The sequence below is a fragment of the Mixophyes fleayi genome, chromosome 6 (genome assembly GCF_038048845.1).
Source record: "Mixophyes fleayi isolate aMixFle1 chromosome 6, aMixFle1.hap1, whole genome shotgun sequence".
NCBI classification, from domain to species: Eukaryota; Metazoa; Chordata; class Amphibia; order Anura; family Limnodynastidae; genus Mixophyes; species Mixophyes fleayi.
Genome location: NC_134407.1, coordinates 7,142,521 through 7,156,598, shown reverse-complemented (window position 1 = coordinate 7,156,598; position 14,078 = coordinate 7,142,521). Strand labels below are relative to the sequence as shown.

At 43.5% G+C, this 14,078-nt stretch overlaps 1 protein-coding gene across 2 annotated transcripts; it reads right to left on the bottom strand.

The window, feature by feature from the left end:
- Positions 1 to 4,622: 4,622 nt before the first annotated feature.
- Positions 4,623 to 13,667, bottom strand: SMNDC1 (survival motor neuron domain containing 1). Of its 2 annotated transcripts, none has more exons than XM_075215713.1 (6): positions 13,554 to 13,667; positions 10,833 to 10,952; positions 10,116 to 10,258; positions 8,599 to 8,757; positions 7,851 to 8,004; positions 4,623 to 6,200 (listed from the first exon to the last, which is right to left on the bottom strand). In XM_075215713.1, the coding sequence occupies exons 2-6, from the start codon at positions 10,950 to 10,952 to the stop codon at positions 6,063 to 6,065; spliced, it is 714 nt and encodes a 237-aa protein (XP_075071814.1). In that variant the 5' UTR covers positions 13,554 to 13,667; the 3' UTR covers positions 4,623 to 6,062. The 2 variants fall into 2 exon arrangements, with proteins under 2 accessions (XP_075071814.1, XP_075071813.1); XM_075215712.1 differs by lacking the exon at positions 13,554 to 13,667 and adding an exon at positions 13,367 to 13,529.
- Positions 13,668 to 14,078: the final 411 nt, after the last annotated feature.

Genomic DNA, 14,078 nt, shown 5'->3' with positions numbered 1-14,078 from the left:
CTTCACCCTCATCAGTGTTACATCAGGCCTGTCCAACCTGCGGCCCTCCAGATGTTGGAGGCTATCAACAGGTTGTCTACTGGCAAAGCATGCTGGGGCTTGTAGTTTCACAACACCTGGAGGGCCGCAGGTTGGACAGGCCTGGTTTATATCATCCTAACACAATATTAATTCAACCCCACAGTAACCACTATTACAGAATTCTCTGTAACATAAATGTCAAAAACAAAAGTGTAAAAAAAAAAGCTTTTACCTTTTTAAAGAAAAAAAACACATCTTTACTAAAGGTGAAACTTTACTTTAGAAAAACATAAAATTGGCAATATGTTATTTTACCCAATAAATAATAAGCATTCCAGCATCAGCAATCTACATTGTCATCATCTTCACCCTCATCAGTGTGTACATCATCATCACTCAATACTAATTAATACCAGCTGGAATCCACCATTACAGAAGTATCTGTACTTTCATCTAAATGACAGTAAAAGCCTTCCTCGTGGAATTTGTAGTTCATTTTACGACACAGCCGTCACGATTTTTGGGCAATTCTTTTAGACCAGGCCAAATGTCAAAATATTCTGCTGAATCATCTGCATCATCCCAGGGTCTCTTAGAAAAGCTTAGTTTTTTTTTCTTAGCAGCAGTAGCCTTAGAAACTGAAGGTGGGGACGCCGTCATGTCAGGTACCACTTCAGCTGTCAACTTGCTCACCAGGAGCTCATTGCATCTCTTGTGATCTGGGACAGTGGGAAATAAAGAGAAGACATAGCTCTTAAACCTAGGATCAAGCATAGTTGCCAAAATGTAGTGATACGATTTCCAGAAGTTGATAACTCTTCGGTCCTGGCGAAGTGATTACAGTACTTCATCTACAAGTCCGACATACTTAGCGTAATTTCTTTGTTTCATCTCCTCCTTCAATTTTTCAAGGTGATTTTCCAAAAGTCTAATTAAGGGAATCACTTTGCTCAAGCTATCAGTGTCTGTACTCAGGTCACAGGCGACAACTTCAAATCGTTTCAGCACCTTGCACAACACGGAAAGTATTCTCTACTGCGCTGTACTAAAATACATTCCCCCTCCTTTCCCAATGTCATGGCTTGCGGATTAAGCGTGGGTGGCTTTTTGCTGTTCCTCTATCCTCAGATGCATATAAACTGTGGAATTCCACCTTGTTACCACCTCTTGCTTCAGTTGGTGGCAGCTAAAATAAATTGTCCTTGCAGCTGCTGCAATTTCCTACATGCTGTTGAAGAATGCCGAAAATGTCACAAAATATTTCGGGCCACAGACAGCATCTCCTGCACGTCCCTGTCATTTTTCAAAAAGCTCTGTACCACCAAGTAGATTGTGTGAACAAAACAGGGAATGTGATGTATTTCACCCAGCTGTAATGCTCTCACAATATTGGTGGCGTTATCATAAATGACATATCCTCAGGAGAGTCCAAGCGGGATAAGCCATGTTGTAATGACATCCCTTAGTTTTTCAAACAGGTTGTCCCTGGTATGCCTCTTAGTGTAGCTGGTGATACACAGAGTAACCTGCCTCAGAATAATCTGCCATTGTTGGGTACATGCTGCTGCTGAATGTAATTCACCAACCTAGTGGGCTGTCAGTCATATAATCTTTAGTTTGCCCACATATCTGTGGTTAAGTGTACAGTGGGTAGAATGGCATTTTGTAGCCTAATAATTACATTTCATGGAACCTTCTGGTAGAGGTGAGGAATTGCTTTTCTAGTAAAAATGGTGCCGTGATGGAATTTGGTACCGGGGACACAGGACCTGAATTAACTGTCTAAAACCAGCTGCATTAATTGTGGATATTGGACGCAGATCTAATAGCAGCATAGTCGCCATGATGTCTGTGATCCGCATGGGTGACAGCTTTCATACTTGGTTCCTCTTGCAAAGGATTGTTTAACAGTCAATTGTTGTAAACTAATAGTAGTCTTCTTCTTGGTCTGCTTCTGGGTTGAAGATCCACCCCCAGCAGCAAGACTAACGCTCAAGGATTCTTCAGCGTAATCCTGGATAAGGGAGGAGTCATCTAGCCTTAGCAACTTGGATGCAGAACTAACGCCGATCACTAGTGAGGATATTGATGAGGAAGGTGTTGTCTGTGTGGCTTTACAACTGTTGTCAGGATTGGGTAAAAATAATTGCACATAAGAGGTGGATTTTTTGGTCTTATGCTCAGAAATGACAATGGCCTTCTTCTTATCACTGGCAAGAACTGCTTCCACTGGTGCAGGACTTACACAAACAACCTCATCAACATCCTCATTAGCGCCGTCATCAGCTACACAAATACCCCCCTCATCCTGTTGCAAATACAAAGTGGTATCCTACGTTTGTGTATCACCGGCTACACTAAGAGGCATACCGCTGACAACCTGTTTGAAAAACTAAGGGATATCATTGCAACATGGCTTATCTCGCTTGGACTCTCCTGAGGATATTGTCATTTGTGAGAACGCCACCAATATTGTGAGAGCATTACAGCGGGGAGAAATCCATCACATTCCCTGTTTTGCTCACACAATCAACTTGGTGGTGCAGAGCTTTTTCAAAAATAAGTGACATGCAGGAGATGCTGTCTGTGTCCAGAAATAATTCGGGTAATTTTTGGCATTCTGCAACAGCATGTAGGAGATTACAGCTGCTGCAAAAGGAATCGAATTCAAGGGGGAATATACTTTAGTCCAGCACAGTGGAGAATACTTTCCGAGTTGTGCAAGGTGCTGAAACCACTCTAAGTAGTCACCTGTGAAGTGAGTTCAGACACTGTTAGCTTGAGGTAAGTGATTCCCCTAATTAAGACTTTTGAAATAGCAGCTAGAGAAATTGAACGAGGATATGAAACTAAGCAATTCCGCTATGTAGGACTTCTAGATGAAGTACTCTATTTCCTTCTCCAGGATCCGAGAGTTATCAACATCTTGAAATTGGATCACTACATTTTGGCAATTGTGTATGATCTTAGGTTTAAGAGCTATGTCTTCTCTTTCTTTCCAGCTGACCTAGATCTCAAGAGATGGAATGAGCTCCTGGTCAGCAAGCTGACAGCTCAAGTGGTACATGACACGACTCATCCTCCCTGTTTCTTTGACAACTGCTGCTAGAAAAAAAACTTAGCTTTTCCCAAGACACCCAGTGGTGATGCAGATGAGTCTGCACAACATTTTCGACATTTGGTCTAGTGTAAGATAATTGCCCGAAAATCGTGACAGCTGTCGTCAAATGTACTACACAATCCACGAGGAAGGCCATTACTGGCAATTACATCAAAGTACAGATACTTTTGTGATGGTGGATTCCAGCGGGGATGAATTAGTATTGCTTGAGGATGATGTACACACTGATGAGGGTGAGGATGATGCAGTGTAAATTGCAGATGCTGGGATCTAGCTGAGAAGGGAGCTAGCTGATGCTGGTATGCTTGGTAATATTTTGTGTAGATTGGCATGTTGGCAATTTTATGTCTTACTACAGTAAACGTCCACCTTTATTAGGTGTTTTTTTTTTTTAAAAAGGTACAAGCTTTTTATTTTACATTTTTGTTTCCGACTTAAAACACTGTGCACTTAAACATAGACTTTAGCACAAGACGTAGGGAAATTAGTATCATCATGACCAAGCCTGGAGAGTGACAAGAACAATGTTAATGAAGACTGGAGAGTGACACTGGAGACTTTTAAAAACACTGCCAGCCCTATTATTTATATTTCGGCAATGACAATTAGCAATGGCACCTCTCCTGTTTCTGTGTAAGCTATAACACAGCTTGACCAAGGGTCGTCTGAATTTTCTATCGCTGTAGTCTCCTCTGGCAATTGCCCAGAATTAATCATGCACATCCTTCACTATTTAGACGGAAGTAGAAAGTGGAGGACATAGACTGACTAAATTTCCTGTGTTATGGACTGATCCACGGATTAAGATGTCGCTCGTCTTAAAATGAACATACGGTCTGCAGGACGAAAGATCCCAATGCCTCCAAAGTTGTCAGCGCACTCTATGTTGCATGCAATAAGAAAACATTCTTCTACTCGCTAGTCATGCTAACCCTAATTGAAAGGATTACACCTGAAGAAAGAGGACTCACACTTCTACACTCCACACACGCCGGTATATTTAGTCTGTACGCAGCCTGTTGTGCTGCTTCTTCGCTATACAATAGTACAAGTCTTTACAAATAAATACACCACAGACAAAGCACAGTTGCCAACATCGAAACAGATATTTTTCTCATTTACTAAAGAAGTTATTCACTGTAGTTTGAAGCCTACATCCTTCACAACACTATTGTAATTCCTCAGACACACACTTTGTTCAAAAAGGGAACTGGGGTCGTGGCTGATTAGGGAGTGTGTACATCTTTAAGCCATGGATGCATTATACATGGAGGAGAATCACCTGTCATAACTAGTGCTTATGATGTACCAGTTTTATGTTGTCATACTACGTAAGCCTGTTCTGATCACAATAGCTGTACAGTATTATGAAGGACGTGCAGACTCTGTATCTACCTACATGGGCTGCTTTCCTGGGAATATTGTCTGAGCTCAGAGGGCAGATCAGCTAATTAGCAGGTAATTAGGACAGATAATACAGTACACTTATGTTTGCATTTATTGCACAATGCTACAGAATAGATACTGTGATATTTTGTATGCTTTGACATTATGTAATGAGGTGTATTTTGTGGCTTTTAAAATATTTTATTTCATAAAAAGATACATACAAAACTGAAATTCACACTTGTTATACAAAAGTCACCATCCAGCAATAGATTAGTCAGTTTACCCACTACATGAATCCATCTTGCAGACATGAAAGTTAAGCCTTGCTGGCTGCCCCCCCTTCCTGTCGCACCCCCGGATGACAGGGATCTGGCTGCCAGCGAGCATCAGGAAATACTGTCCTACGTTATAAGCAGATGGTGGTTATCCCAGGTGACATGATCTCACACCAAAACAGCCAACTAGTCGGCCATGGATATAAAGGACGGGAAAACAAAATACAGCCAGATGGGGTGAATTTAAAAATAAAAATGGCTTTTCAGCCTCCTGATTTAGTCACTGTGCAACCAAACTGCGGCCATGTCGCAACAGATGAAACATCTCATAATCTGTACAAGAGATCATTAATACAGGGCTACAAATGTCCTATTTACACAAGAACGGAGGACAGGCCGCAGACTCTTTGCCCATGGACCTGAAACGTCACACAAACCACTACACATATATACAGAAATGATATCTACAGGACAGAGGGCTACCCATTCACATCTGAAGACAATTACAATTTAGAAATTACAGCTGTATACGAAGAACAGACGTTCCCAAAAAGAAAAATAGAACATTTGTTATAGTTAATAAACTACTTTCCCGGGGGGGGGGGTGACCCCAGTACCCTAAAATGTCTTTAATCATGCAAACAGAAATTGCAGAATAGATTTTGGTGCCGATTTTAATGGCAAGAGGGCATCAGTTCCTGGCAACAAACACTTTCTATGAGATGAAGGACCAGCATCAATGATTCTACATATCAGAGTCCACCAAACTTGCTGAGTTTTATTTTCCACAAAAAAGAAAAAGGGTCACTTAGAAAATGCGACAATTCTCGGACCCTCAGTTTTCTCAGAGCGATCGCAGGACACCTGTAACACTCAGACATTTTACAGTGGACCAGTCCCGAGACAAAGTGGAGCCCTGCTGAATATTGGGTCAGGTCACTAAGCAGCTACGTATTCAGTAGGAATTGGAGGCATTGGGTATGACGTGCCTCAAGTTGGGTCAGACTTCCTAAAGAATCGCTAGGCTGCTTTCTCCTGAATAGCGGCTCAGGAGACACTATGGCGGCCTCCACGGTATGTAAGTGATGGGACACTTTTGGGGTGCAAGTTTTTTTAAAACGCACAAAACCTGACATTTCCAACATCCTTGCGCTTTCAAACCAAATATCGCTATTCCTCATATGACAACAAATAATTTAGTTTTAGAAAAATAGAACAATAAAAAGATAAATGTTGAGCTGAGGGTCTGACGTGTGTTACTGTGGCATAAGGTGCCTAACGTTGTATTTGGAAGTGTCTTGATATTGTGTCATCGGTTTGTCTGCAATGCCGCAGGTGCCCACTCCCACTTTTCCGGTGACGCTCTCGGGGGAGGCGAAAATGCTTCTCTTCACCTGGAAACAAACCAACAGAATATACAATAAAAACAGCACTAAAGCTGCATTTAATAGAACTTCTCAGGTCCTAACAAAGAATCCTGTGGTGCCTGGCTGATGTGAATGGGGGACACTCTTCTTCTGGGACACAGGAACAATTATCCGCTGTATGTAATCATTGCAGTGTGACAGGGGACGAATGTACGCCTTCACCTCGACCGGTCACCACAGGATACGGCCGAGCACCATGCATATTAGTGCCATTGTGCCAAGCAAGCGTGTGGCAGCACACTAAACCAACGCCATTTACCACGTTTGTCCACCAGCAGTACTAGGTGGGATCACAACCAATGCGTAATACAAACGGGCTGATTCAATCATCCGCGAGGATCCGGAGCTGCGGCCATCTTACTACGTGATGTTGTCCGTAAGGAGATTTGATAATTTTTGTTCGTAAGGGTGAGGACAAAAATTAGCAAAGTTTTTAATATCGTAATTGACAGTAATGTGCACAGAAACATAACCGTAGGGTTACTACAAAACCTCACAGCTGATGGACTCAAAGGGGCGTATTCAATCGTTCCTCCGTCCACCGGAAAAACGAGCGCTCTAAAACTATTACCGTTAACGGTTTTTATGCGCAATATTACCGTATAAACGGTAATAGTTTTAACGCGCTCGTTTTTCCGGCGGCCGGAGGAACGATTGAATACGCCCCAAAGGATCCTGCGATGGATTTCAGCAGCATCTTTATCTTTTTCCACTAGTCCGTATCAGCACTGGATGTACACGCCCTTTATATCAAGGTTTAATATATCATAGACGACTCTTGGCTCTGATTGCCATATAATCAGTAAGTTTAGTGAATTAGCACAACATTATACATAGTGACAAACCAACATACTAAAATTAGTAAAAGGATAACTCACTAGTAGGGCTGTGCTTTAAAATATCAGCACTTGTCATTATACTAGAATAAAAAGAATGTCACATACTACATTCAGCGAAGTGGACAGACATGTTGGTACAGACTGTAAGCCAGCGAGGTTATCACTAGATCTGATCTATAGTCTGTTCTCAGCTCCGGTAAATTAATCATTTAGTAGAAAAAGTTAAATGCAGCACATTCCTCTGAGGGGCTCCGTCGTGTTGCCGGTACGTAATGTACACACCTATTATAGGATGGACGGCTGGAAGGGTCACATATTTAAGTAATGCTTTATAATAGTATAATGATCAGCAGTTATTCTGACTGGCAGATAATTGCTCAGAGACAGAAACCTGTGTTCTTGGACAGTTTCACATCACCCGAACTACAACATACTCTGTGGGTTTTCAACTTTTAATAAATACAAAGACCGTTATAATAATGGAAGGAGAACATCTTTGGATGAGGTAATGGGGCTGTCCATAAAGACAGACCATTTAAGGACTCTTGATCCAAAGGTAACTGGGATTTTAGATGTATATGAGAAATACTTAGTATTACTGTACTGTAATGTATAACAAGCTGCACGGACTGATCGCGAGGGATAATTTGAATTTGTGCTCCTACATTTATGTTGTAACGCGACGCTGGTCTGTGGACTGCATAGGACAAGGAGTATTTAGCAGGGGTGTGGATCTCACATTCACCAGCCCCACAATAAAAATAAATGGGGAGAGTACCTGTCCCTTCTTGTTCTTAGAATAGGCCTTGTTGTTGAACTGCTGCCATTTGGATTTCTGGTCCTCGCGCTCCTGCTCCAATTCCTTTATTCTCTGAGCTTTCTTCAACGCCTTTTTCTTCTTGTATTCTCTCTGCTGAGCGATCATTTCTTTCCTGAAACAAAACATGCAGTCACATGACGTGTCACCTGACCACCGCAGCCGAGAAGCTGCATTAAACAATGATAAGTACCACATAATGACTGGTGGGAAACGTCCGTAGGAGGGATCTCCTTTAATGACAAAAATGAGCCTTATTTATATATCCCAGCCAGTAACCTGAGATGTGGGAAGGATTCTCACAAGAATAAGGTGGCATACTGCAGAACAAGCCTTATGCCCTGCAATTTCACCATCCGCGGTAACAGATTATTAGAACATCTTACGGTTTATGGATTTGGAGAGGGGGCAGCACAGTGGTTAGCACTGCTGCTTCAAAGTGCTGGGCTCATGAGTTCAATTCTATGGCCCTATCTGTGAGGAGTTTGTATGTTCTCCCTGTGTTTGCGTGGGTTTCCTCCTGGTGCTCCAATTTCCTCTCACAGACCAAACTGGCTACTGACTGAATAAACGCTCATCTGTGTGAATGTGGGGGTAGGGATTATAGATTGGAAGCTCCAATGAGGCAGAGACTGGTGTGAATGACTACACATCCTCCGTACAGCGCTGTATTAATAGGATTGCTGCTATATAATAATGTTACACTCACTTAGACATAGGGAGGCTGCTGTCCTCCTTGGATTTCCGTCCCTCTTCCACCGGTTTCAGGTTGAGCAGAGATATGACTTCTGCATTTCCATAACCCAAGAAGGTAATGGCGGCGGTCCCGTTCTCCTCGTCTATCTCTTCGATCTCGGCCTCGTACCACCTGTAAAGAGATCGTGGCTGTAAGCATGTGAGTAATGGTTTGGATCAATACGCGACGCTAACATCATACAGTGCAATCAGTGCGCTATAATAACGGCACACGGGGACCCGCGTGCTGCTGTCTGTAGATGAATATAGGAAACCTATGATGTGATGTATGCAAGATATAAATTAATGACTAGAGGTATATTATGCTCAGTTACCCATTTTCATGTATTTCAAATGTGTCTGATTTACCGGGAATAACATTTCTATGTTTTACTTTATCCAAGTACATTTTATATATTATATCCGTCTTACCCTTCAAAACCATTCTGCCCATCCTCAGCATCATCACCACCCCCCCTCCTCATAATTACCCTATTAAAATGACCCCTTCATCACCAACCTCAGTCAGCCTTAACCCTGAATGCTCTATCATAAAACCCCAATCATCCTCACAGCTCCTCTAATGTGCCACTGCCCAGCCCGCTGACTCAGTGCCCCTCTAAGCAAGGTTAAATATGGCACTCCAGAATCAAGACCATGAGCGCAGGATTCTGTAGCATCAATAAGATTTTGGCAGTTACCCCGGCGTACACCGACCAGCGTGGATTCACCCCACTCCGCAGGAGATGGGCTCCACGGTACTAGACAATTCCTTAATCATTTTCCAATAGATCCCAACTGAAATATTTTAATAATATAATATTTATTATACACCCATCTGTTATTATATTAACACGTTAGGCCACATCCACTTTTTACATTGTAGACTTCAAATACGCCTGAAGGTGACCTCTAACAACAACGCACTGCGACATATTGTGCACCTTTTCTGCTAGGCAGGAGCTGGCTGTATTGTGGGCCGTGTTCTTCTCTGGTCACTTTATGCCCAGACAATACTTTAGTATTAAAAGTAAAGCTCATTTCAGCTCTAGAGCAGCCATGATGCAAAGTAAGCTCCAGTGCAAGATAGGGGAAGAAAATAAAATAATAAAAACAACACTGATAGCACATATAGTGCAGTTGGGGGAAAAAAAAAAAAAGGAAAAGGTTGCGTTGTATGGTTTTCAGATAACTTAGCAGGCAGTGTTACAATACAGAAAAGTGTTTGCTGATAGTAGCACTGCCTATGACTGTTTCTGCAGTCTATGATGCACCGAGCATCGAAATGCATTGTTGGTAAGTGATCCCTACCTGCTGATCCCTGTGTGTTCCTGACTGTCTAATTGCCCGAGGGTTCTGTGCGCATCTTACGCCTACTGCAGGCAAAGATTTCTAGCTCTATCTGTGAAAGTGACAGTGTGAAGACTCCCCCCCCCCCTCTTACCATCTCACTGAACTGTAAATGTAAACTGATTGCTGCTTTCCACTTACTGTCCATCATCAGTCCAAACCGACATACACCGTTCCCCCACCTTCCAGGAATGGCTACCACTGGCGGAGGAGACGTCATCTGCATTGTCGGGGGCTTCGGAGGGTTGTGATGATAGGAGGTCCTTAGTCAATTCAATGACTTCCTGGAAACGGTTACAGGATATAAAAAGGTTTTGATATCAATGTTGATGATGAAATGCACAGTTCAGTGTCACCCTGTTATTACACTGTGGCTGTTATAAAGTGCAGTACTACCACCCCACTCCACTACATACAGCTGAATGTTTTTTTTATTTTTTTAAGGGGTTTTATTTGCAAAATAATCACCTAAAACCATTAGCTATACACAATCTACTAGATCATCAGGAAGGGGGGAGGGGAATGTAATGAGACCTCTGTCCGCTGGGTCACCTTCCTAAGGGCAACGCATTTGAACAAAGCAGCAGGAAAAGGGATTCATGACACTCATTCTGTCCTGATCACACTGGATTTGTGTAATGACAGAGGGGACTGGCCACAGACCGAGGACTCAGGAGAGCCAGTACATCAAAAACGTAAGGAGAGATCACTGTTAACGCACTCTGTTACAGAATCTATACATAGGTTTTATTTGCAGGAAAAGAAAGCCTGTGAAAGAGAGAGAACTGGAGACACACTGGTCTGCTATATAGTGCACAAGAGCTCTTGGCATGAGTCTCCTGCCAGGAGAACACTCACCTGTAAATCTTTCTTTAGCTTTAGCAAGTCCTCATTTTCTCCATTGGCCGATAATGCTGACTCTACCTGCTGGAGTTGAGCTTTGTAACTAGCCAGCTGTTTTGCCAGTTCTTCTGCCATCTGTAGATACATACAGCAGTCAAAGGAAAATGTTTAGTGATACTTGAATACTTGTCTCCTGTTAGTCCTACATAAGAATGCTACACCCACTATTACTCTACATTACTGGATGTTTGCCGAGTCTGTAACAATTACTAGATTATTAAAACAAAACTTGATTTTGTGAACTCTACATGTCATTGTAACGTGTGTCGGAAATTCAGATTAAAAAGAATATATTGATTGGCCCCTATCTTCAGGGTAGGTGGGGATATAGGTCTATATAATATAGGGTGGGGGTACAGTCCTATACAGAGGAGGTATTAATATGATGGTGGGTGTATAAGTGCATATAGAGGGGGTATGGCCCTATACAGAGGGGGTGATGATACGGGGTGGAGGTATGTGTGTATACAGAGGGGATATAGGTGTATACGGAGGTGGTAATAATACAGGATGGGGGTATATGTGTATACAGAGGTGTAATAATACAGGGTGGGGGTATATGTGTATACAGAGGGGATATGGGTGTATACGGAGGTGGTAATAATACACAATGGGGGTATGTGTGTATACAGAGGGGTAATAATACAGGGTGGGGGTATATGCGTATACAGAGGGGTAATAATACAGGGTGGGGGTATATGCGTATACAGAGGGGTAATAATACAGGGTGGGGGTATATGTGTATACAGAGGGGTAATAATACAGGGTGGGGGTATATGTGTATACAGAGGGGTAATAATACAGGGCGGGGGTATATGCGTATACAGAGGGGTAATAATACAGGGTGGGGGTATATGCGTATACAGAGGGGTAATAATACACAATGGGGGTATATGCGTATACAGAGGGGTAATAATACACAATGGGGGTATATGCGTACACAGAGGGGTAATAATACAGGATGGGGTATATGCGTACACAGAGCGGTAATAATACAGGATGGGGGTATATGTGTATACAGAGGGGTAATAATACAGGGTGGGGGTATATGTGTATACAGAGGGGTAATAAAACAGGGTGGGGGTATGTGTATACAGAGGGGTAATAATACAGGGTGGTGGTATATGTGTATACAGAGGGGTAATAACATGAGGTGGGGGTATATGTGTATACAGAGGGGTAATAACATGAGGTGGGGGTATATGTGTATACAGAGGGGTAATAATACAGGGTGGAGGTATATGTGTATACAGAGGGGGAAATAATACAGGGTGGGGGTATATGTGTATACAGAGGGGTAATAATACAGGGTGGGGGTATATGTGTATACAGAGGGGTAATAATACAGGGTGGAGGTATATGTGTATACAGAGGGGGAAATAATACAGGGTGGGGGTATATGTGTATACAGAGGGGTAATAATACAGGGTGGGGGTATATGTGTATACAGAGGGGTAATAATACAGGGTGGTGGTATATGTGTATACAGAGGGGTAATAACATGAGGTGGGGGTATATGTGTATACAGAGGGGTAATAATACAGGGTGGAGGTATATGTGTATACAGAGGGGTAATAATACAGGGTGGGGGTATATGTGTATACAGAGGGGTAATAATACAGGGTGGGGGTATATGTGTATACAGAGGGGTAATAATACAGGGTGGTGGTATATGTGTATACAGAGGGGTAATAACGAGCTGGGGATATATGTGTATAGAGAGGGGTAATAATACAGGGTGGGGGTATATGTGTATACAGAGGGGGAAATAATACAGGGTGGGGGTATATGTGTATACAGAGGGGGAAATAATACAGGGTGGGGGTATATGTGTATACAGAGGAGCAATAACGAGGTGGGGGTATATGTGTATACAGAGGGGTAATAACGAGCTGGGGGTATATGTGTATACAGAGGGGTAATAATACAGGGTGGGGGTATATGTGTATACAGAGGGGTAATAATACAGGGTGGGGGTATATGTGTATACAGAGGGGTAATAATACAGAGAGGGGGGTATATGTGTATACAGAGAGGTAATAATACAGGGTGGGGGTATATGTGTATACAGAGAGGGGGGTATATGTGTATACAGAGAGGTAATAATACAGGGTGGGGGTATATGTGTATACAGAGAGGGGGGTATATGTGTATACAGAGAGGGGGGTATATGTGTATATAGAGAGGGGGGTATATGTGTATACAGAGGGGTAATAATACAGGGTGGGGGTATATGTGTATACAGAGGGGTAATAACATGAAGTGGGGGTATATGTGTATACAGAGGGGTAATAACGAGCTGGGGGTATATGTGTATACAGAGGGGTAATAATACAGGGTGGGGGTACATGTGTATACAGAGGGGTAATAATACAGGGTGGGGGTATGTGTGTATACAGAGGGGTAATAACATGAGGTGGGGGGTACAGTCCTATACAGAGGGGCATACTACAGGGGGAGGGGTGGAGGGCTCCCCGGGCAGCACACACCGTATAAGAGGACCCTATGACTCGGGAAGGACACATTGAGGCGGACAACGCGCTCGGTACAGGCCTCCCCGGAAGTTAGGCCTCAGGCCGCGGCCCGGCAGCTCGGGCTCCTCGGTACAGTCCTGTCCTCTCTCCCTCCGCCCGGCACCGGGAGGGGCCCCGGGAGAACCGCCCCCGCCTCACTCACCGTCTCCTCTCTCCGGACCTCACTCCCTCACGGACACCGGCAGCGGCGGCCTCTTCTCGCGAGACTTCCGGCTCCGGCGATACCTGGGGGCGTGGCCTCCAGGAGGCGTTGCTGCGGTGATGTCACCAGGTGGTTGTCATGGTGACCGAGTGTCCACCCCTCTTCTCCAAGTTACTGTGTTACCAGGGACAGTCCCGGCGCTTGTCCCGACTTCTCCACAGTGACCAGCGGCAAAATCATCATCATCATCAGTTATTTATATAGCGCCACTGAGTCCGCAGCGCTGTACAGAGAGCTCACTCACATCAGTCCCTGCCCCATTGGGGCTTACAGTCTAAATTCCGTAATACACACACACACAGAGACCAGAGAGAGACTAAGGTCAATTTAATAGCAGCCAATTAACCTACCAGTATGTTTTTGGAGTGTGGGCGGAAACCGGAGCACCCAGAGGAAACGGACTCCTCACAGATAAGGCGAAGGTCGGGAATTGAACTCATGACCCCAGTGCTGTGAGGCAGAAGT

Bases quoted from the DNA above. Each gene is read 5' to 3' on its own strand.
- SMNDC1 (XM_075215712.1), bottom strand. From the start codon at position 13,402: ATGTGTCCTTCCCGAGTCATAGGGTCCTCTTATACG. The intron at 10,953-13,366 runs GTGTGTGCTGCC...ATGTATCTACAG, and splicing joins TCATAGGGTCCTCTTATACG to ATGGCAGAAGAACTGGCAAA. The intron at 6,201-7,850 runs GTACTCTCCCCA...GTTTGTTTCCAG, and splicing joins CTAAGAACAAGAAGGGACAG to GTGAAGAGAAGCATTTTCGC.